This window comes from Neomonachus schauinslandi, chromosome X (genome assembly GCF_002201575.2).
Source record: "Neomonachus schauinslandi chromosome X, ASM220157v2, whole genome shotgun sequence".
Classification (NCBI taxonomy): domain Eukaryota; kingdom Metazoa; phylum Chordata; class Mammalia; order Carnivora; family Phocidae; genus Neomonachus; species Neomonachus schauinslandi.
Window position 1 is genome coordinate 34,000,358 of NC_058419.1, and position 25,801 is coordinate 34,026,158.

General features: G+C 35.7%; 1 protein-coding gene across 1 annotated transcript in view; it reads right to left on the reverse strand.

Moving 5' to 3' along the window:
• The window catches only part of HTR2C (5-hydroxytryptamine receptor 2C), a 299,507-nt gene that overhangs the window by 68,557 nt on the left and 205,149 nt on the right, over positions 1-25,801 (reverse strand). The window contains exon 5 of the mRNA XM_021686453.1: positions 2,916-3,116. Coding sequence (XP_021542128.1) covers positions 2,916-3,116 — 201 coding nt within the window. The remainder of the gene's footprint in view (positions 1-2,915; positions 3,117-25,801) is intronic.

Sequence of the window (25,801 nt, forward strand, 5' to 3'; positions counted from 1 at the left end):
AATTTTTATTGATATTTAACCACATATTTACCATTTTCTTTTTTCCAGTGATTCTTTTTTTAAAAAAAATTTGAGTATCGTTGACACACAATGTTACATTTGTTTCATGTGTACAACACAATAATTCAACATATATCATTTTCATTGTTCTTGTTTCTTGCACCTCCATTCTTCCATCTGTGACCATTTTCCTTTGTTTTAAGAACATCCTTTAGGATTTCCTTAAGTAGGAGTCTGATTTTGTCTTGTTCTCCTGACTTTTGCTTGCCAGATAGTCTTCATTTCACTTCAATTCCTGAGGTATAATTTTGCTGAGTATATGGTTTTAATTTAGCATTCACTTTTTATCAGCACATCGACACTGTCATTTCAACATCTAGTTTTCTTTGTTGCTGTTGAGAATGTATTCATCCATCTTATCATAATTCTATTGAAGATGATCTCTTTATTTTTTTCTCTTTAAAATCAATTTTTTTCTTTTTTTCTGTAATGTTGTTATGAGGCGTCCAAATGTTGATTTCTTCTTATTCATTCTGCTTGAGGTTTGTTGAGTTCTTTCAATGTAAGAATCGGTGTCTTCAATTCCAAAAGCCACTATTTCTTCAAATATTGCTCTTCTGCCATTCTTTTCTCACCTTGTAAAAGTCTTCTCATTTTATTTTGTTTTTAAGGTTTATTTATTTATTTTAGAGAGATTGAGAGCACATGCATGGAGGGCAGGGACAAAAGGAGAGGGAGAGAGAAACTTAAGCAGACTCCGTGCTGAGAGTGGAGCCTGATGCAGGGCTTGATTTCATGACCCTAGATCATGACCTGAGCTGAAACCAAGAGCTGAACGCTTAACCGAAGGCACCACCCAGGTTGTATGTCTGTTCTTACTCTTTCCTCTCTCTTTTGTATTCTTCTAATTCTCCTTGCTTCATTCATCACTGTTTCTTCTAATCGACCTCCAGTAATGTTTTCAGTTATGTCTAAACTGCCTTTGAGTTCTTGGGTTTTTGTGTTATGCCTAAGCTCCAGATTTTCCAACTGCTTCTCAAATCTTAAATGTCCCTGTTTGTAGTTTGTAGTTTTTTGCTGAAATATTTAAATTCAGCTTATAATTTTCATATACAGAATACAAATAGTTCTTTAAAGTCTATGTCTGGTAATTCCACTACCTTGAGTGTCAGTGAGTTTGTTTGTATTATCTTTTATTATGTTATAGCTGATTCAAGTTGTTTTGTCTTTTCATGTGTCTGTTTATCATTGTACTCTAGCTACTGGAATTAAAAATTATTAAAAGAAATAATTTGAAGTGTCCAGTGATTTTTTTTGCTTATATCAGAGAAATCAGAAACTTGAAAAATATGAAATCACCTTAATCCAATTTTCAGGCTTCAGATTTTTATTGGTTACACACATAACTTAATCCTGGCCTGAATTTCATGTCAAGAGTGGTTTAAGCCTAGTCCATCCTTATTTCTAGTGTACAGGTCTTTGGCATCCAAAAAATAAGCTCAAGTTGGTCGAACCTTATCATACTCTGTATTTCTGCTTTAGACCTTCTTTGCTTGTGAGAATGTGAAATGAGCTTCGCAACACTCAGTCACATCTTCAGGTTTGCAAATGCATCCTTGGCAAAAGTGACCCAAAAGTCATAGTCATTCTTCCTGGATTTCTGTCTTTTTCTGGATTCTTCACTATCTTATTAGCTTCTCAATGCTAATAGTATTTTTTTCCCATACTTTTTTGTTGTCTTTAACACAAACATCATTGCAGATTGCCCATCTGTCATTATTAGAAGCCAATGCCCCTAATACTCTAATTTAATTTAGCTGTATATTTCCTTTGTAAGCACTGTAAGAACTGGCATTTTTTCAGATGAGCTCTTTGGAGTAAAATCCATGAGCCCTTGAATATGTAGGGCAAACTGTGTAAATAGATTCACTTTTTTTCTGGGAGAAGTTTTGTTGCTTTTTATCCAAAGGTGTGTGTTGTTTGTGTGTGTTCACCTACAATAGAACAATCTTAAAACTTAAATTTATTTTATCAATAAACCCAGAATCAAAATCTTCAGATGATATCAGTGAAGCCTGTATAGATGTCTTGATCTTGTTCTAAACTTTACCAGAACCTTTTATAAAAACATTACTCTGAGGAGGAATTATTTAATGAGATACTAAATATAAGTTCCAACTGGAAGAGGAGGAAACAAAAGGAAAAAAAAAAAGATTGTAAAAGCCCTTACAGTCCAATTGGTTAAGTTTTGTGACTTGAATATTAGCATTTTTAAGGCATTTGTGAATATCTCAATCATAAGCAATAAGATGATCATTTCTCTCCCTTCAACCTCCCCCAAATCTTTAAAAAATGGATTTTTTCTTTTTTTTATATAAGCAGAATCTAAGAAGATATTTAAAAACAGAGGCAAAATAGTATATTTTAGGTCAATTAACAGCATAAATTTAGACATGTTTACTTCATGAAGATTCATGTGACACTATTGATTTTTCCACTCAAGAAGATGTGAAATTAGAATAAAAATATTAAGATTAATACTCTGTGATAGATTTATCTTTTGGAAGATTTTAATGCTATATTTAAAAAAATTAGACTACCACATATCTTTGTCTTCAAATCGTTTTAAATATCTCAAAGATTATGTATCTGTGTTGCAGAATTCATTGGCATACTAATGCATAAAATAATTTAGCAGCATAAATAGAAACTTTACATTTACATATTAACATACATTACATTTCTTTCATTATTGTTAACCTAAATATCAGATATATAGGTTAAGAATAATTCTTAAATAGAATCCCGATTAAACGCAAATGTTACCAGTCGACGTCTGTACGTTGTTCACAGTACATAATCCGAAAGTATTGAGCATAGCCGCTGCAATTCTAATGGCCAAGAAAGTTATTTACCTATCGAAATTGCCCAAACAATAGCAATCTTCATGATGGCCTTAGTCCGCGAATTGAAACGGCTATGCTCAATAGGATTACGTATTGCTACATACCGATCCAGCGAGATAGCGCAGAGGTGCATGATGGACGCTGTAGAAAATAAAACATCCAAAGAAATCCAGACGGGGCACAAATATCTAGGTAGTGGCCAGACATAATCTGAAAAAGAAAAGAGAGAAGACAAGAACATATTATCCAAATTAAACCGTCTAGTTTTACATTTTAGTCTACTTTTTTTTTTTCCTCTCATAATCTAAGTTTTTTAAGGAGAGTGAAATTTGGGAAACATGATTTTCCATAGTAATGATAATGATGACAATGATGATGATAATGCCTTCTGTGTTACATACATTATTTCTTATTGAGATAAAATTTACATAACATTAATCATTTAAAAGTGTACAGTCCTGTGGCATTTAGTACAGTCACAATATTATGCAACCTTCACTTCTTTCTAGTTTCAAAACATTTCATCATTCCAAAAAGAAACCACTATTCATTAAGCAGTGACTCCCCAAACTCCCCTCCTCCAGCCCCTGCAAATCTCTAATCTGTTTTTTGTCTCTCTGTATTTAACTAATTAGTATATTTTATGTAAATGGAATCACACAATAGGTGCCTGGCTTCTTTCACTAACATACTGTTTTCGAGGTTCATCCATTTTGTAGTATGTATTAGTACTTTATTCCTTTTTATGGCTAATGCTCTTATTAGTTGAGATTTTTTTTTTATGCTCTTGTAAATAGAATCCTTTTTAAAATTTCCTTTATGGACAGTTCATTGCTAGTATGTAGAACTGTAACTGCTTTTCGTGTGTTAATCTTGTATACTGCAACTTTGCTGCATTCATTTATTAGATCTATTTTTGTGTGTGAGGGTTTTTAGGATTTTCTGTTACAACATCATGTCATCTTTGAATGGAGATAATTTTACTTTTTCTTTTCCAATTTTCCTTTGCCTTTTATTTTCTTTCTTGTTTAAGTGCTCTATATATGATTTCTAGTGCACTGTTGAATGGAAGTAGTAAACACAGCCATCTTGTCTTTTTCCTGATCTGAAAAGAAAATCTTCCATCTTTCACAATTAAGTAGGATGTTAGCTGTGGGTTTTTCATAAATGCCTTTTATCATGTTGAGGAAGTTTCCTTCTATGTCTAGTTTGTTGGGTGTTTTCATCATAAAAGAGCGATGGATTTCATCAAAGGCTTTTTGTTTTGCATCAGTTGAGATGATCATGTGGTTTTCTTACCTTAATTCTATTAATGTGATGCATTACATTGGTTGATTTTTATGTGTTGAACCATCTTTGCATTCCTGTGATAAATCTCATTTGGGCATGGTGTATACTGTGATGTTATATTTAGTTTGCTAGTATTTTGTTGAGGATTTTTGCATCTATATTTATAAGTAATATTGGCCTATACTTGTCTTTTCTTGTAATGTCATTAGCTGGCTTTGGTATCTGGATAATGCTGGTCTAATAGAATGAGTTACCAAGTGTTCCCGCATCTTCTATTTTGTAGGAGTTTGATAAGAATCAGTGTTCATTCTTTAAATGTTTGGTAAAATTTGTCAGTGAAGCCATGTGGTCCTGGACTTTTCTGTTTTTGTTTTCTTCTATTCTCTATTTTGTTCATCTCCATTTTAATCTTTACCATTTTCTTTCTTTTGATAGTTTGGGTTAAGTTTGTTCTTCTTTTCTAGTTCCTTAAGATCTAGAGTTAGGTTATTGATTTGGGATCTTCCTTCTTTTTAAAGGTAGGCATTTACAGCTATAAATTTCTGTCAGAGCACTGCATTTGCTGTACCCCATAAGTTTTGATAAGTTTTCATTTCACTCTTCTCAAAATATTTTCTAATTTCATTTGTAATTTCTTCTTTGATCTATTGGTTGTTTAATAGTGACTGTGGTGTGTAATTTCCACATATTTATGAATTTATCAGTTTTCTTCTGTTATTGATTTCTAGTTTCATTTCATTTTGGAGAAGATCCTTTGAATTCTAATACTTAAAAATTTTAATGCTTGTTTTGAATATGATCTATCCCAGAGAATGTTCCATGTGCACTTCAGAAAAATATTTTTTCTGCTGTTCTTGGATGGGGTGTTCTATATATGTTTGATGGGATTAGTTAATTCATAGTATTGTTCAAGTCCTCTATTTTCTTATTTATCCTGTTTAGTTGCTCTATTCATTATTGAAAATAGGATATTCATGTCCCCAACTATTATTTTAGATCTTTTTTCCATTTTTGTCAGTTTTGCTTCCTATATTTTTGGTATCTGTCGTTGGATGCATATTTAGTTGAAATTATTATACCTTCTTGATGCTTTGACACTTTTATCAATATATAATGTCCTTCTTTGTCTCTCATAACAAGTTTTGTCTTAAGTTCTATTTTGTCTGACACTAATATAGCCACCTCAGCTTTTATTGGTTACTATTTGCATGGAATATCTTTTCCATCCTTTTACTTTAACCTATTTGTGACTTTGAATCTAAAATGAGTCTCTTATTGACAGCATATACAGGAAGTTCTTTTTTAACTCATTCTGACATCATGTATTTTTAACAATCCTGTTAATCTTTGCCTTATAACTGGACAGTTTAGTCCATGTACATTTGAAATAATTACAGCTACCAGAAGAATTTATTTCTACATTTGTTATTTGTTTTTATATGATACATATCATTTCCTCATAAATTTTTCTGTTATTCACTTTATTTGTGATTAATTGATTTTCATAGGGTAACTTTTGATTTTTTTCTTGTTTCCTTTTCTGTATATTATTTTAATTTTTTTCTTAACTTGGGAATTAAAATGATAACCTTAACATTATAACAACCAAGGTTTAATTAATACTAATTTTGTTTCAGTAGTATACAAATTTTTGCTCTGTTATATCTCTTTCTGTCTTTGTTATCGTCACAAATTACATCTTTACACATTGTGTGGCCATTAACATAAATTTGTAAGTATTTCTTTATGTATTTGCCTTTTATAGAAGATAGTAAACAAAAAAAGAAATAATCCCAAAGCTAGAAAAGAAATAAGAAGGTAAGTAATCCCATTAAGTTAACATGTATGGAAAGATGAAGGACCATAGAAAAGTTTAAAAGTTCCCATAATTCATTTCATAAAATAATATAGTGTCAATTTCAAAATCTATAAAACACTGAAAGAATGAGACTAGAGACAAATAACATTCATTGATATAGATTCAAAGTTACAAACAAAATATTAACAAATAGAATTCAGCAAAGTGTCAAAGGAATAATACCATGTAAAAACAAAAACTATTTCAGGGATGCAAGGGTAATTCAATATCATAAAAATCTACCAATATTATACCTTATATTAACATTTGTAAAGATATTTTATGACCTTTTAATAGATATTGAAGAATAGTTTGATAAAATACAGAAGCTATTCCTAATTAAAATTTTAATTATATAGTGATGAAAGGAATCCCCTTAAATTTTATAATTTACCAAAAACCAATAACAAATATTATAAACAATAATGAAATAAGTACATTTCCATTACATTAAATTCAGAAATTGGACAGGACAGAAATTTACAGTCTTCAAAGCAGCTACCATAATCATGCTCAATGAAGGAAGGGTGGAAGCTCTTGAAATAAACAGAAAGAGGACATCTCAAATAAGTAGAATTTATAAAAAGAACCAAATGGAGAATTTAGAGTTGAAAAAACATATAATATCTGAAAGAAGAAAATCACTGTATGGTCTTAATAAAAGAATGGAGATGACAGATGAAGAGCCATTAAAACTGAATGTAGGTTAATAAAAATTATCCAAACTGAAGAAGAGTGAGAAAAAAATTGAAAATAAATGAATATAATAGGGACCTATGGAACAATATGTAGATGTGTAACATTTGAGCCTTTGGAATCTGAGGAGGGGAAAAAATTGATACAGAAAAAATATTTGAAGAAATAATGGTCTAAAACATCCCATATTTGGTGAAAAACAAATTTACAGATTTAAGAAGTTCTGCAAAACCCAAATGGTTAAACTCAAAGATAATCATGCTTCAAAGATAAAGGAAACCATCTTGAAGTAGCTGAGAAAAATGACTTTTTAGGTATAAGGAGCAATGGCTTGAACAACTTCAAATTTTTCATCAGATATCATGGAGGCCAAAAGGCAGTATAATCATAACCCAGAATTCTACATCCAGTGAAAATATCTTCAAAAAAAATGACTGTGAAATAAAGAAATTTTCATATGAGGGGAAACAATGAACTGATTGACAGGAAACTTGCTCTAAAAAATGCTAAAAGATGTTCTTCAGAAAGAAAGAATTTATACTACAAGAAAACTTGTAAACTTCAAGAATGAATGAATGAAGAAGAACAGAATTGGTAAATAATTTGGGAAACAGATTATTTTTCTTATCTTAGGTCTTTAAAATACATGTGACTATTAAAAATTATAACGTTGTCTGAGAAGTTTCTCCATGTGTATAGATTTATCCCCATATTGCAATTAAAACAAAAAGGAGGAAAGGACCTATATGGTTATAAGGTTTTTATATTCACTTGAAGTGATAAAATAGTAACTGTAAGAAAATTGTGAAACTTTAGGTATGTATATTTTAATCTAGAGAGCAATCACTAAAAAAATAATTGTATGAAGAAATATAGTCAAAAATCCAGTAGATCAATAAAAATTGAATACTAAAATAAAATGCATAAACCCCAAAGTAAATCAGAAATAAGAAAAAAAAGGAATAAAAAGAGATAAATAGAAAACAATAAAATAGTAAGCATAATTCCAAACTAAACAATACTTGCACTAAATGGAAATGGTGTAAGTATAAATTATATCAATTTAAAGAAACAGCCATGCTGGATTTAAAAGAACAAAAATAAATATTACCCAGTTATATGCTGTCTATAAGGAACCCTATAAGTTTGAATATGATGATATAGGTAAACATACAGTAAAAGGACAGAAAAGGACACACAATGCAAACACTAATCAAAGGACTACTGGAGTTGTTATGTTAATATCAAAGTAAATTTCAGATCAAATAATATTACTAGGAATAACATAGACCATGTTACAATGATAAAGTTGTCAACTTATCAAGGCTATATAACAATCCTAAACATTTATGTACATAATAACAGAATTTCAAATTTCATGAAGCAAAAAAATTTCATGAAGCAAAAGAAAAGAAGAAATCAAAAGTACAATCACAATTATACTTTGAGATTTCAACATCCTTTCCTCAGTAACTGACAAAAGTAGGCAGAAAATTGCCAGCGATAAAAAAACTGAATAGCATTAACAATGAACTTGACTAAATTGACATTTATAAAACACTCTATCCAACAATAGAAGAATACACATGTTTTTCAAGAGCCCATAAAAAATAGACCAGAAAAGACCATATGCTGGGTCATAAAATAATTCTTAAGAAATTAAAATGATTGGGCGCCTGGGTGGCTCAGTCGGTTGAGCGACTGCCTTCGGCTCAGGTCATGATCCCAGGGTCCTGGGATCGAGTCCCACATCGGGCTCCCTGCTCTGCGGGGAGCCTGCTTCTCCCTCTCCCACTCCCCCTGCTTGTGTTCCCTCTCTCGCTGTGTCTCTCTCTGTCAAATAAATAAAAAAAATCTTTAAAAAAAAAAAAAAAAAAAAAAAAAAAGAAATTAAAATGATTGATATAATGCAATGTCTATTCTCTGACCTTAACAGAATTAACCTAAAAACCAGTAACAAAAAGATATCTTGAAAAAGTCCAAGTATTTGAAAATTAAACAACACAGTTCTACATAATTCATGTTTCAAAGAAGAAGACTCAGATTCATTTAAGAAATAATTTGAACTAAATAAAAATTAAAATAAAACATATCAAAACTTGTGTGTTGGTGCTAAAACAGTGCTCAGAGGGAAATTTCTAACATTGTTTATTTTAGAAAAGAAGAAAATCTCAAAACCGTGATCTAAATTTCCATATTAAAGTCTTAGACAAAGAAGGGCAAATTAAAATGAAAGTATCAGAAGAAAGGCAGTCATAAATATAGAAGCAGAAATCATTGAAACTGAGGTAGGACAATAATAGAAAAAAATTCAATGAAAGGAAACGGTTTTTTTTTTTTTAAAAATCAATAACACTGCTAAACTCCTAGGCAGATTGAGGGAGAAATAAAATTAGAAGACACAAATTACCAATATTAGTGATGAAAGAGGGACTATCTCTACAGACTCCACAGGCAATTGTAAGGGAATATTATAAATGGTAGTTTGTCCATAAATTTGCATGGACATTTGGGTCCTTAGACATAAAACCACAAATTCCTGAACCATTCACTGAATTCAGGATTCCAGTGGAGAGTCTGTGCTGCCGAGGGAAAAATAAGATACAAATACATTGAATCTTCAACCCAGAGTTAGCCTTTTCCTTGGGCTAAGATTGGCCCACTTGCCACTGACTAAAGAGTGCCAAAGCCAGGGATGGTTGACTGGAAACTTAACCTAGATTTGACTGCATAGCAAATAAACCCTTTTTAGGACTCCAGGGTCTTTTGAGATGGCATCCCAGGCTGTCACTCAAGTTGGTATTATTAACAGAACTAATTGTCTCCCAGCAAAGTCTCCTATAGGTATTTCCCATATACGGGTCCATAGTGAAATTTTTAGCAATCTACCGTGAAAATTGGGAAATTAAGTATAACAGTACATTTTAAAAATAAAGCTGTATCTATTCCATTTAAATGACTTATTTTTATTCTGAGATTATATCCTCCCTCTAGAATTCAGAAGCAGAAGAGTCCAGCCCATAGGATTGGCTGGATTTTGCTTTACTATTTTATTCCTGCCTGTGTATTTTTGAAAACGCAACTCTGCTTTTGATATTTCCTATCACTTTGCCTTTGACAGAGTTCCCTGGATATGACTGGATACTGCATCTAACATCAATTATATCTTATAAATGCTTTTGGGAACATGCCACTAACTTTCTCCCTTGGAATCACACCCACCTCCTTGTAACTTGATTTTTCTCGATAATTAGACTGTTTCCACCCACTTGAACTTGATTTAGAATGATTGGATCTTCTCTGTACTACTGTTCCAAAATCTTTTGCTTCTGACATTGAGGCATTTTTAAAATTTACTGTTAACTTGATCTTACAGATCGATTTGACCTTGACCCTGAACTTACAGAGCCACTCCCAGAGCTACTGCCTTTTCTGAGCCAAGGTGATGACACCCAGTGCCCTCTCCTCTACTAAATACATATGTCAGAGTTCCTTTTCAGTCATCCAACGCAGCGTCTGTATTTCTGTGACACGCAGATTTCATGGTTCTTCAGTGAGACGGTGATGTTTCTCCTATGTGTCTCGATGAAGTGGGCGGGGAGATGGGACATCCTACATATGCAACCAGCCAGCCCCCTAACTATAAAATAGGGATTTCCTGGCAGCACTATGCAGGATGTTCAACCTCCCCGCCCATGTGAAGGTTAACTGCTGCACCACGAAGTTCCGCTTTCTGCCAAGGGGCTTGCTGTTGATTGATGCTTCTGTGTGTGAACATGAAGGCCTCTTCCAACCTGATCTTCTGTTCCTGATGAACTGGTTGTGATTATTAATAGCCTAAATGATCTAGAAGCCTGGTAACTAAGAACCCACCTCTTATTCAAACTTAAGCTCCATATTCTAACAATATAATTTTCCATCGACTAAAATAAAAAGAGAAAATTCTCCTGACACCTGAAAGGTTTGATATGATGTAGAATATCTTTTGAAAACACTCTGGATTTGTTCCCCGGAGATAGTCCCACAGTCTATATACCCTGGAGTTTTCCATATAATTTACGATTGAGTTCCTTTCAAGCTGACTTTAAGTCTCTTCCTATGGGCAAATGGTAAAAAAAAAAAAAAAATCTGGTGATATTTTCTTCAGCGGAAGACAACAATTTTATGGATCTTGGACGGTGGGAAAGAGAGAAGGACATGGAAGAAATCATGAATATTTTCCTGGTGGTCTTTGCTTAACCAAGTATACCTTAATGAGGATTTGTGCTACATGACTCCACCCTCTAGTCATCTGATTTCTTGGAGAACATTATTATTCAAAAGAGAAAGGAATTTAAACAGCATTTCACCCAAGCCACTTAGAAAATTTCATGCTTAATTTGAACATTTGAAATTTAATTTCTTTTTTTTAAAAGATTTTATTTATTTATTTGAGAGAGAGCGTGAGAGAGATCACAAGCAGGGGGTAGGGGTAGAGGGAGAAGCAGACTCCCTGCTGAGCTGGGAGCCGGATGCGGGACTTGATCCCAGGACCCTGGGATCGTGACCTGAGCCGGAGGCAGATGCTTAACTGACTGAGCCACCCAGGCACCCTAAAGTTTAATTTCAGTAGGAATCAAATAAACACAACAAACTCATATATATGTGTGTCCTTTCACACACAGCTTCTCTTTACACAAAGTTCTTGATTAGGTTGAGGAAGTTACTTTCTATTTTAGTTTTTTTTTTTTTTTATCACAAAAGGGGTTTGGATTTTGTCAAATGCTTATTTGTGTCTATTGAGGTAATCAGGTAGTTTTTTCCCTTTATTCTATTAATAAGGGGTATTACATTGATTGAGTTTCATATGTTGAACCAACTTTGCTTTTCTGGGATAATATCCATTTTCTTAGTGTTCAGCAGTTTTTATAGATTGCTAGATTCAATTTACTAGTGTTTTGTTAAGGATGTTTGTATCTATATTCATAAGAGATGTGGACCTATAGTTTTTTTTTTTTTTTCTTGTGATGTCTTTGTCTGGTTTTGGCATCAAGATAATACCAGAATTCCCCTCTCTTTTATTTTTGCAAGACTTTTTTTTTTTTAAGATTTTATTTATCTATTTAACAGAGAGAGAGAGACAGCAAGAGAGGGAACACAAGCAGAGGGAGTGGAAGAGGGAGAAGCAGGCTTCCCGCCGAGCAGGGAGCCCGATACGGGGCTCAATCCCAGGACCATGGGCTCATGATCTGAGCCAAAGTCAGACACTTAACGACTGAGCCATGCAGGTGCCCCTTTGCAAGACTTTTTGAAGGATTGGTATTAATTCTCCTACGGAACTGCCAGATAATTCAAATCATGACAATTCTCTGGAAATGAAGGTCTGAAGGAGCTCTAACCCTGTTCTGTTCCCCTCTGGCAGCTGTTAGCCAGCTGGTTTGCACCCTCGTTGGAGGCTGTTGGTTTTTAAGGTTACCTGGAAGCCTCAGAGGGGAAATGAGACTGGAGCAAGTTAAAATGCCACAGGGATTGCTGCTCTTACCAAGTTTCAGTCACTTTTCTTGCATAAACACTCCCCAATTGCTGTAAGCCTTCAGTTAATCTCCAGAGTCCTGAATTAGTTGAATCTGACAATTTTTGTCATTTTTCCTGTCGCTTTAACAAAGAGAGGATTTTGGAAGTCCCTAGTCCACCATTTTTGCTGATGTCTGCAATCCAATTTTTGTGTAAAAAAAATACAATTTCAAATTTTATAACAGCAGAGAGTTTAGAAACTGTAGGAAATCTTTCATGCTGAGACCATATTATTAGTATAGAGAATGGAAATGGGGATTTTGAATAGTAGTATGAATGAGAACATGGAAATGTCATGTTCATATCTAGTTCCCAATATCAAGGGGTACATTATATACACTGTCCTAAGTAAACCTATAGGTATATTTTACAATGTTTTCTAATGCAGCATTTTAACATTAATAATCATCTCAAATATTTTATGCCACTCATTTCTTTATCTTTTAAATTTTTATGTTTAGATCTTGCTGCAATTATTTTATTCCAGTTTATTTTGCATTATTTAAAAGTATTGCCATTGTCAAGTTTTGTATTTATATGTAGCCAAATCTGTCAGTGTTCTGATTCGTGTCATCAAATGTGGCTTGCTCATCTCAGGTGTTAGGTAAATAGCCACTAGTTGAGTAAATATCTGATCCACTTTCTTCTTGTTTTTCTTTGGGTAAGTTTTAAAGAGTCAACTTTTTAATCTTCCCAGAATTAATTTTTGAGTGTGAAGAGAGTTGAGTATCTCAAATTTAACATGTTTTCTTTCAGCATTGACTTTGATGCCTCATTTATCATAAAGAGTGTCACCCATTGCTGTACTTTTTTTTCCTTTTGTTTCTATCTGCTTACTCCTACAACCGCACATTATTATTATACTGGCTGTTGGCTTAGAATATATTAAAAATGTTTTTTTTTAAGATTTTATTTATTCATGAGAGACAGAGAGAGAGAGAGACAGAGGCAGAGGGAGAAGCAGGCTCCCCGCGGAGCAGGGAGCCCGATGAGGGACTCGATCCCAGGACCCTGGGATCATGACCTGAGCCGAAGGCAGACGCTTAACCGACTGAGCCACCCAGGCGTCCCTAAAAATGGTTTTTCTATTACTATTTTTGGAAAGTGTTTATTAGGAGTATGCATTGAAGTTTATTAAATGATTTTTCAGGCTCTCCCAGCATGAACTACAGTGTATTGCATTTAACCTACTGTAATACCATATTTATATATTTTATAATATAGTGAAAATCCTTACATTCATTAGATAAAAAGAAACTAGCCTTAGTTAAGTGTATTTTTTTCTAGGAAGCCTTACATGGATGATATCATTGATGCCTCAAAATAACATTATAGTGTAGTTACAGATTAAAACTAAAACCCCTGAGGTTTGGTGATGTTCATGCTCCAAGTGATGCAGTTGATAATTTGGAATTAATATACATATGAAAAAAAAAAAGAGAAAAAAAGAAAAAAAACCAGATGAAAAGCCATGATTCCATCCTGCTTTTTCAATGTGTACTGTATTTCATTTAAAATTTTTCCATATTAGTAACTAGGAGGTCACTATATAACGAAGAAGCTAACATGTAAACAAAAATTTTAGTGACAGGTAGTGCACATGATGTTCTGGAAATACTGAGTGTGATAAACTTAACTCCCTCCAGGTTTATGAGATAAGGCTTCTCAGAGAAGGCTAGGGAGGGAAGAAAGTGAAGTCTGGAAGAAGCAAGTGATTTGGAGAGCACATCAAGGAGATCAGAATGACGTCTCAGAACAGGATATTTGTGAGTGAGGGAGTTAGAGAGTTGGAAGGAAGAATTTTATACAGCGGCCCCCAGTGATCCACAAGGGATCCATTTAAGACCACCAGTGGATGCCTGAAACTGTGGATAGTACTGAACCCTATAGATGCTATGTTTTTCCTGGACCTACATACTTTTCGTAAAGTTCAATTTATACATTAGACATTATAAGAGATTAACAACCACAACTAATAATAAAATAGAACAATGTAACAATACACCATAATACAAGTTTTGTGAATGTGGTCTTTCTCTCTCTCTCTCAAAATATCTTATTGTACTGCAGTCACCCTTCTTGTGATGATGTGAGATGTCAAAATGCCTGGGCGATGAGATGCAGTGAGGGGAATGACGTCAGCGTGGTGACGCAGCATTGGGCTACTAGTGACCTTCTGAAGCTGTGTCAGAAGGAGGAGCATCTGCTTCTGGCCTGTGTAACTGAAACTGCTGAAAGCCAAAACCACAGGTGAGGGGGACTACTGAATTGAGAAGTAGGAAGTTGATTATTGAGGTAGAGCAGTTCTTAATTTTTGGCAAATTAAAAGAATAGCCATAAAAATCATGGCATGCTTGAATTTACAGAAAGGTTGTGCTTTAAAAAAGGCTTATTGCTACTTTATTTGGCAATAATTCCAACTATATGGTACCCTATATTTCTGTATGGCCAATTTCTTCAGTTAATGCAGTTTTTCTCATTCTCCAACTTCCTTTGTCCTCCTAATAAGTTAGAAACCATGGCTGGGAATGAGTCAAGATTTCCTTTTACCACTTCCCCATTCTAACTGAGGAGATGAAACCTTGGTTGAATTTTAGTATTGTTTTCAATTCTAGTCCCATCATTGTAGTTTTTAGAAACATTTTAAAATTCTACCATGGATTCAGCGCTCCTTATTAATTTCTGGTAGGGTTTTATATTTCTTTTTGTTTGATTTGACAGGACATGTATGAAATTTGAAGAGCAGTCTCCAGCACTTTTACAAATTGTTACTTTAAGGTAAACCAAAAGGAGCTCTTCTAGCTTTATTTAACACGGGTTGAGGGACAAATATCAAGGAGAAAGCTGTGCCTAATTGCCTGAAGTAGCTATATATCTTTCAAGTCATTATCCAAATATCCCTTTAGCCCTTCTAAATATAATGCATTGATTTTGAAAGGAAGTAGAATGAATTTACGGTCAAATAGATCAAAATAAAGCAGTGTCAAGTAGAAGCAGCCAGAAATGAAAGTCTCACAGAAAGGGCACTCTTCTAGTTAATATTCTCTGGAAAACCTGCCAAGGATGAGTAAAGCTTTATTTTAGTGAGGGACAGAAATGCTTACAACACAGAACACTATTTATTACATAATTTGCTCTGTGGAACTCTATAGATGAACACAGATTTTCTTTCAGCTAGTATGAACAATGCATGACTCTAGTTTGGATCAGGAGGATTTCTGTTTTGTTATGCTTTTGTCATTCTATTAAGAACTGTATAACATTACAGATGTCGATTACCTAATATTACTATATATTCTCAGTAACACTCAAGTCACATTTTAACTTTCTACGAATTAATTATATAGAATGTCTGTTGTCCTACAAATTCTTAACACTGGTTAGGTGCATACTTGGTACAGTTTTGTGTTATACAACTTTACAGGAAAATCCCAAAGATGATTACAAACATTATGAAAATAAGTCCACAGGATTTCATTAGGTAGCTAATGTTGCTTAGCTTTCAGGGAAATACAACATTAATTATGGCTTACAAATAATCTTGTACAGATATTTCCTCATGCCATCAAGTATAAAACTTGAGTAAAGAGATCACAACTATGAAATTGGGGTAATCAAAGAAGGATTAGGTTACTCTGAGATCTGATATCTACTTTTTACTCCAATCTCATCTCTAGCTATTTTTCCCCACGTCTTTGTACATTTTGACTCCTTTTTTAGAGTGGGGAGGGGCAAAGGGAGAGGGAGAGAGAGAATCTTAGGCAGACTCCACACCCAGCACGGAGTCCAACATAGGGCTCGATCTCATAACTCTGAGATCGTGACCTCAGCCGAAATCAAGAGTCGGACTTTTAACTGACTGAGCCACCTAGGCGCCCCCATTTTGACTCTTTTGCCTAGAATGACATCTGTAAAATATCCCTTCTTTAGACCCCTTTCTTGGTCCACTAGGCAAACTCCATAATTAAAAACCTTGTTGAGAGAATACTTCTTTTAGGAAGCCCTTCCTAAAGCTACACAAACGGAATTCATTACTCCTTATATCTTCCCATAGTATCCTGAGTATATCTCTAGGCTAGCATATATATTTTACTGTTATTTTCTGTTTATCTGTCTTAGTACATTATAGACTTCTTGACATTACAACCTGCCTTAGTACTCTGTAATGTTTCACATAGTTCAGTTAATCACACAGATGTCAGTCTACACATGTATGATGTTACAATTCCCCTGATTATGGACATAATCAGCCCCACTCAGCCTCTGGACCAATGAGAAATAGACCCATTAGTGTATTAGGAGCACCTCACAACCAGCTCCTGCCCTCTGTGGGGGCAAGCTATTCTCACTGTCTAGGTTCCTGGTACCTAGATTTTCCAGCATCCTTGCTACTGAAAGAGATCTTTATCGACTAGAGACATAATTTGCCATTCTATCTGGAAGCAGAATATCTACTTTTGGTCTTCCATATCTCATCTCAGTTCTAGACTCCTCTGCATTAAAATCTTCTCCTGTGTTGTATCTTCTATCAATACTGAATCTCAAGACTACTGAAAGCACCTGATGTGACATGACAAACAACTGCCTCAAACTGTTCAGATACTCTGTTTGAACTGTTACTTGGTATCTTAGACTTGGAATTTTGATTCAGTCTGCTGAACCAGGCTCTAAGATGGGGATAGCGTTTTTTGCTCAAGTATTTTATCCTGCACTGGAAGAAATTTATGAAGGTATTAATGGGCCTCCTCCATCAAACAGTCATCAAGAGTTTCCAAATCCTGGTGGGAATGCAAGCTGGCGCAGCCACTCTGGAAAACAGTATGGAGGTTCCTCAAAAAGTTGAAAATAGAGCCTACAACCCAGCAATTGCACTACTGGGTATTACCTCAAAGATACAAATGTAGTGATCTGAAGGGGTATGTGCACCCCAATGTTTATGGCAGCGATGTCCACAATAGCCAAACTATGGAAAGAGCCAAGATGTCCATTAACAGATGAATGGATAAAGAAGATGTGGTGTATATATATATATATATATATATATATATATATATACACACAATGGAATATTATGCAACCATCAAAAAATGAAATTTTGCCATTTGCAACGACGGTAATGGAACTAGAGGGTATTATGCTAAGCGAGGTAAGTCAATCAGAGAAAGACAAGTACCATATGATCTCACTGATATGAGGAATTTGAGAAACAAGACAGAGGATCATAGGGGAAGGGAGAAAAAAATGAAACAAGATGAAACCAGGGAGGGAGACAAACCATAAGAGACTCTTAATCTCAGGAAACAAACTGAGGGGTGCTGGAGTAGAGGTGGGTGGGAGGGATAGGGTGGCCAGGTGATGGACATTGGGGAGGGTATGTACTACGGTGAGTGCTGTGAATTGTGTAAGACTGATGAATAAGACCTGTACCTCTGAAACAAGTAATACATTATTTGTTAAAAAAAAGAGAACATAGTAGGAAGGGAAAAATGAAGGGGGGGAAATCAGAGGGGGAGACGAACCATGAGAGACTATGGACTCTGAGAAACAAACTGAGGGTTTTAGAGGGGAGGGGGGTGGGGGGATGGGTTAGCCAGGCGACGGGTATTAAGGAGGGCACGTATTGCATGGAGCACTGGGTGTTATACACAAACAATGAATCATGGAACACTACATCAAAAACTAATGATGTCATGTATGCTGACTAACATAACATAATAAAGTTAAATTAAAAAAAATTGAAGGGAGGGCGCCTGGGTGGCTCAGTTGGTTAAGCGACTGCCTTCAGCTCAGGTCATGATCCTGGAGTCCTGGGATCGAGTCCTGCATCGGGCTCCCTGCTTGGCAGGGAGCCTGGTTCTCCCTCTGACCCTCCCCCCTCTCATGTGCTCTCTGTCTCTGTCATTCTCTCTGTCTCAAATAAATAAATAAAATCTTTAAAAAAAAATTTAAAAAGAAAATAAAAATTGAAGGGAAGTATAATTAAGTAGCCATAAAAAAAAAAGAGTTTCCAAGTCCTTATTTCTTGAGTCTGTTTCTGACATGATTTAATCATTGAGGGTGTAGTTTTAAACATTTGCATGCATTAATAAAGGAGATCATGAAATATATTTTAGATATGTGTGATAGTTTGTTGTGTAGATTTTCATCTGTGAGGTGGTATGACTTTTTATGAATGCAAATAATTTAAATAAGTGAAACTTTAAAGTCTTTTTTACTTCATAAATTTATAGTATATTTAAAAAAAATGAATCATAAACTCAAATATTAAAGGATCTTTTGTCTGGTAAAAATATCCAAATATTTGTTATACTATTTAATATTTTTATTTTATTTAACCACATATCCACCACTTACCATAATAATTCAATTTACAAACTGGTATTACTTGGGAAGATTGGATGTTAGTATCAGCTACTTCAATTCACTAACAGGTTATTTGGGCTTAACAAGATGGTATTTTCCTCATTCTCTTTAAACACATTCTGGATTTGTCCATGCTACCGGAGAATGTCATCATAGAATATGGCCTGGTTTTCCTAATGTAGTTTTGTTAAGTGTATAAACCGTGTAAGGGATGGGGGGAAATTGGGGTAACCAAGGAAGGAGCCACAGAGTTTCGGGGTGGCTACCACTCTGGATAATGCTTCCTTTCCATGGAAATCAATTTAGGTGAGTAAATAACCATTCACAGAATAGTAAGCGAGAGAAGGTAGTAGGACTAAAAATATCTCAAAAATCGTGGCTGCACAGAAATGGTTGTTTTACCATGAGGAACCCTGAATGTTTGGAGCATGAACTGGTGGTTTTTACAGGATGACTAATGAAGGCAGCGCATGCTGGAAACAAGTAGTAGCTTGCCAGGAAGCGAAAACTGTTCCATGAAGAAGCTTCCTGTAATAATTCCTCTCCTATCTTCTACTCAGGCAATGCATTCAGACATACACTGACACAAAACATTTAGCCTTGATAGGCAAACTGCAGATTTAATATGCTAATATATTTCTCAGTGAATTAAATGTCTATAATGAGTGCCTAAATGGCAACATATTACCATGATCCTGGTCTTTTCCATAAGGCAGATATTGCCATGATTAAAGGGAGGAGAAATGCCATGTGAAGGTAAAGAAGTATGTAAGGGTTTCCCGGATATGAGTGTTCCAGATGTTTTGTAACATCTGTATGTTCTTTGAACAGTTCACTATATTAATGTTGTCACCGTACTACTTAAATCTCTTTTGTTACCCAAAGATTTTAAAGCATTCTATAGACATTAGCATGTTAAACTTCTGAAGACATGAAAAAAATTTAAAAAAATAAATAAAAATAAAATAAAAACCAGAAGAGTGGGGTCTGGGGGAAATTATGAAAAGATAAAATTGATCTTTGGGCACTTCCTTTACTTTTAAACCTCTTTCATTAATAGCATCTATATTTTAATTAGGCATTTTTTAAAAGATTTTATTTATTTATTTGACAGAGAGAGGCACAGCGAGAGAGGGAACACAAAAAGGGGGAGTGGGAGAGGGAGAAGCAGGCTTCCTGCTGAGCAGGGAGCCCGATGTGGGGCTCGATCCCAGGACCCTGGGATCATGACCTGAGCCGAAGGCAGACGCTTAATGACTGAGCCACAAAAGCGCCCTTAATTAGGCATTTTGAATTAAGATTAAACTCCTATTGTTAGCACTGTAGGGAGTGGCAAGTGACAGGGAAATATTTTGGCTGGTGTGGGAGGGCTAAGCAACTTTAGCGATGTCCCTCAATTCACACCCTCAGAGGCTTAATCTGACTCTCAAGAGTTCCAAGGCTTCCAGGAACACACTTAGCCGTTCTCTCTACATAAGCAGTTTATTCATCTTACTATGCCACATTTTGTCGATTTTATTAATTAATATTCTATATAATTCACTCTACAATATTTCTGTAAATTGGTTTTAAAATCAGAAACAATATATTTTAGCTGGACTACCATCATATAGTCATTTTGGGGTGAGGTGTGGAAATTTTTCTAGATTTTTTTTTTTTTTTTACGTGATGAAAGTCTTGCTTCAAAATTGAAATTGAAGACACGAAGTAGCAAAAGAAAAGGTGTTGAGACAGGTATAGGGTTGTAATAATGGACAGACTGTGGAACTATATAAAAGAGAAGGTCCTGAGCCCAGGTCAAGGAGGCAACGAAGGCTAACCTGGGAATGAAGCTGTGTGTCTACAGCTTGAGGAACACACAAGTCATATGCCAAAGTCTGAGAATCAGGTAGGCAGAGAACAAAAGAATGAAAGGCAAGAAAAAATGACTAGGAGGTACAATGGAGTAATTGTGTAAGCCTTGGGACACAGCAGGATAAACACAATAGGAAAGAGCCTCATTTAACCCATTGGTACCTCTGGTGAATCTCAGTTCCTGTCCTGTTTCCTTTAGATGAAATGAACTATTTGGCCACATTCCTAACTTTCGACCTTTGTATTTTGTTCCCTGGATGCTGATCAGCTTCTTTTTTCTTTGGCTGAGCTTTCTCACAAACTTTCCTCTTGGGATAAAAACATTCATAAAATCTGAAGGTAAAGGGCTTAAACTGTAGGGAAAGCTTGTAGCCTGGATTTTAGATTTGGATGTCATTAGTAGATGGTAGTTGAAAATATGAAAGTGGATGTATTGCCTGGTGACAAAACTTAGGGGAAGCAGACAGCAGGTTAAGGACTTTGATAGCTTTTTGAATTACTTTCTGCCTCAAATTTACGTTCCTGCAACAAGTTCCTGGAAATGTCAGTTGAAGGCTTATAAGGGACCACTAGCATAGAATGTTGTTGGACAAAAGCCTAGACTCCTTGTCATTTGAGACCGCTGAAAATTGATCAGCATTCTAAAGGCTTTTGGTGTAGGCAGTCATTTAAAAAGTTAAAAACTTTCTGCTTTCCTCCTACTAAAAAGGAGATTACAGAGCCTTACTTTCAGAAGCCATATACTAAAGCCAGTGTTCTAAGTTTTTATTTTATTCTTTCTGGATCACTTTAATGTCTCTTGGCTACAGCAAAGGTTTGTAAAAACAAAGTAATTGTACACAATTTTAACATTATGTCATTTCTTTCTCTCTCTCTTTTTTTTTTTGAAGATTTTATTCATTTATTTGAGAGAGAGAGCATGCAAAGAGAGTGCCAGTGGTGGGGGGCAGAGGGAGAGGGAGAAGCAGACTTCCCTCGGAGCAGGGAGCCCAATGCAGAGCTCAATCCCTGGACCCCAGGATCAGGACCTGAGCTGAAGGCAGACGCTTAATGACTGAGCCACCCAGGCTCCCCCACTCACATGTTTTTGAGTGTCAGCCATTGAGCCAGGACAGCTAGGTCAGAACACTGTTGGAACCAGTAACAGGGCTGTTTTTTTTTTTAATTTTATTTATGTATTTGAGAGAGGGAGACAGCTTGAGAGAGAGAGAGAGCGGGAAAGCACGAGTAGTGGGGAAGTGTAGAGGGAGAGAGAGACGCAGGCTCCCCGTTGAGCAGGGAGTCCAACACGGGGCTCCATCCCAGGACCCTGGGATCATGACCTGAGCCGAAGGCAGACGCTTAACTGACTGAGCCACCCAGGCGCCCCTAGAAGGAACTATTTCTTAATGCTTTTCATTCTTTTCATCTCAACCTCATATGAAATAGAACTGTATTATTTTAGATTAAGAAACTTATTCTACAGTTTAGTTGCTAGTCCAGCATTGCACAACCTTTACTTTATTACATTACAGTGGAAGGAATGTGGACTCTGAAACTAGACAAATCTGAGTTTGATACACAACATCACTAGCTTAGTTTCAAGGCCTTCATGGAGCCATTCCGGGCACTCTTCCTCCTCCCTCATTAACTACTTTCCCTTTGTGTTCAGAAGAAACTCTAGCCTGGGGCACCTGGGTGGCTCAGTCATTAAGCGTCTGCCTTTGGTTCAGGTCATGGTCCCAGGGTCCTGGGATGGAGCCCCACATCGGGCTCCCTGCTCCGCAGGAAGCCTGCTTCTCCCTCTCCCACTCCCCCTGCTTGCGTTCCCTCTCTCGCTGTGTCTCTCTCTTTGAAATAAATAAATAAAATCTTAAAAAAAAAAAATAAAAAGAAACTCTAGCTTAGATCTAACTTTGCATTTATGCCACATGGGATTAAAATTATCAGCTACTGTGTTCATTTCCTCCATTACAATTCCTCCAGGCAAAAGAGTATGTTTATTCAACACCTTAGCCTAGCACACTTTAGGTGCTCCATTAAACATTTGGAATGACAAATGAATAGACAATATTTCAGCGGCTCCATTTATCTTTTTCTTAAGGAATGATAAGAGAAGGATGATAACATTATTTCAGATTCCTGGATAAAAAGGACCTAAGCATAGTGTGTCGGTAAAATAAGACCAGAAAATGTAAAGCTAAAGGCATCCTCCTGAGCAAAACTTGAAGCCAGTAGGCACCCTCACGATGAAATGCTTTGATTTTCATCAAGGTCTACATAATAGCTTGTGTTTGGTTAGGTAGATGAAGGAGTTTTGGGCAATAGTTTGGCTCTTTGGAAATACTGATGCATATTTCTGAGAAAAAGTTGAATTTGTGAAACTATGGCACATTCTAAGATGACTGCCTTAAAAAAAATTAATTAGCTCATATTCCTAATGGGAGTGTCAGGAAATAGCCACAGAAACTCTGTGTAAAATCTCCTGATTTCATTCTGTGATTTCCCATCACTGTGTCTAATAGTATCATTAAGTTGGACTTTGAAGTTAGCTTCCGTAGAGACTCCTATTTGCTCAAATAAAAGAAGTGGATAATAAAGCTCATTATCTTGTATTTTGATCTCCATGCAGCTAAAATCATGTATGAATACATCCTAGCCAGTGCTAAGTATTCAGTAGATAGCTCCCATATTCTATTGCAAAGTCCCTGTGGTTGATTCCAAAATTTCAATGCCTCAACTTAAAATAATTTATTAGGTAGCTCTCTCAGGAACATGGTGCAAGAAGTTTCATAAATGGACTTTTTTGGAATAGGGGGAATTCTTTGTTAATCCTTTACCTCATTGTACTACTACTTTCATCAAAGACTCTTTGTGGCTTGGAAATGTGTCCAAATTTAGGAAAACTGCAGTAGTCTTTTAAAATTATGATAATTCATTTGAATAAATATATATTATACACATGCACATATTCAGTCTGGTCTCCTGACAAAGTTCTTCATACAGTTAGAACTTGTCAAAGTGGTTATAACTGTGCTCAAATGCTTGAATTCTATCATGGAGTCAATGTTCAGCTTGGTAGGCACTGACTCATAAAATTAGACAAACCTGAATAAAGTATGCCTTGATAGTGGGGAGGCAAATATGTCACCTGAATTGTCAAAAGCAGTGCAGAGATCCTACTCATGACTGAAACTGAATTTACTACATCTGGATACAGCATCTATCTATAGTAAGATATGACCTTGCATTCCTTTCTATCCTTTGATTCCATGTAAATTAGTGCTTCCTTTTTCTTGGATGCATTGGTGATGAAAATTGGGGAGAATATGTATGATTCTGAGCGAAACCTCTACTATGATCTAGACAGGTATCTTCAAATGCTTATTGGTTAATGTTGTATGCCTAGGCAACATAGAGAAGTCAGAGAAAAAATACACCAAAAGTAACACTTGAGGAAAAAAAATTGTAAATGAGGCCTTGGTAGTTGTGTTAACGTCTGCTCTTCCACATTGCCTAATAAAGACTGCAGAATACTCTCTATTACCTAATATGGGCTCTCTAAGTTCTTTCACTGCTGCCTTACCTTCCCCACTGCTTGCTAGATCGCCTCGAGTCCCTCTGTGACTAATATGAGCTGACACACGCACACTGCAGGGTCTATGGAGTCATATCTAACAATGAGATGTGAGTTACTTCAGTGGTGAGGGCTAAATGAACTGCTATAAAAACTTGCTCCTGGCAATGTCCACAATAGCCAAACTGTGGAAAGAGCCAAGATGTCCATCGACAGAGGAATGGATAAAGAAGATGTGGTATATATTTACAATGGAATATTATGCAGCCATCAAAAAGAATGAGATCTTGCCATTTGCAACGATGTGGTTGGAACTGGAGGGTATTATGCTGAGCGAAATAAGTCAAAAAGAGAAAGACATGCATCATATGACCTCAATGATATGAGGAATTCTTAATCTCAGGAAACAAACTGAGGGTTGCTGGAGTGGGGGGTGGGGTGGGAGGGATGGGGTGACTGGGTGATAGACACTGCAGAGGGTATGTGCTCTGGTAAGCACTGTGAATTGTGCAAGACTGTTGAATCTCAGATCTGTACCTCTGAAACAATGCAATATATGTTAAGAAAAAAAAAAAAGAAGAAGATAGCAGGAGGGGAAGAATGAAGGGGGGGACATCGGAGGCGGAGACGAACCATGAGAGATGATGGACTCTGAAAAACAAACTAAGGGTTCTAGAGGGGAGGGGGGTGGGAGGATGGGTTAGCCTGGTGATGGGTATTGGGGAGGGCACGTTCTGCATGGAGCACTGGGTGTTATGCCCAAACAATGAATCATGGAACACTACATTTAAAACTAATGATGTAATGTATGGTGATTAACATAACAATAAAAAATTAAAAAAAAAACCTTGCTCCTGGGGCACCTGGGTGGCTCAATTGGTTAAACGTCGGTCTCTTGATTTTGGCTCAGGTCATGATCGCGGGGAGTTGTGAGATTGAGCCCTGTGTCAGGCTCCCTGCTGAGCGGGGAGTCTGCTTGGGATTCTCTCTCTCCCTCTCTCTCTGTCCCTCCCCCTCTCTTTCTCTCAAATAAATAAATAAATCTTAAAAAAGAAACTTGCTCTTATGGAAAGGGCCAAAATGTAGTATATAATGATAATATTCTGGTTAGTTTTTAGCCAGATTGGTCTCTGTTGGTCACAAAAGCCACAACTACACTGTAAAGTTGGGCTACTAACATCTATTTTTATGTAAATATTGCAGTAATGTTGCAGAAACACGTATTTTTAGCTTCTTACCAGCTACTAATGTCTGGGATGCATATTTGCCTTTTGGCATAATATGTTAATAAAATAAAGACAGCAAAATATATATACATTTATATATATATATTTGATACATATATATATAATTAGCCAAAAAATACCAAAGAAGTAAATGCGAATGCTTATATTCTCCATCAGTCCAAAGTGCGTTTAGGGTCAGCCTGATGCCATGAGTTACTTTTGGGGCATAAAAAGTCCTCCAGTTATGATGATTTGAGAAGTCTGGAGAAAATGTACAAAGAATGAGTATGCATACGGTCAGGAGAACAAAAGGCACAGCATAGGGAATATAGTCAATGATACTCTGATAGTGTTGTATGGTGACAGATGGTAACCATGCTTATGATGGGCACAGCATAAGGTACAGAGATGTTGAATCACTATGTTGTACACCTGAAACTAATGTAACATGGTGTGTCAACTGTACTCAAAAAATTTTTGGAAAAAGAATGGCTATGTA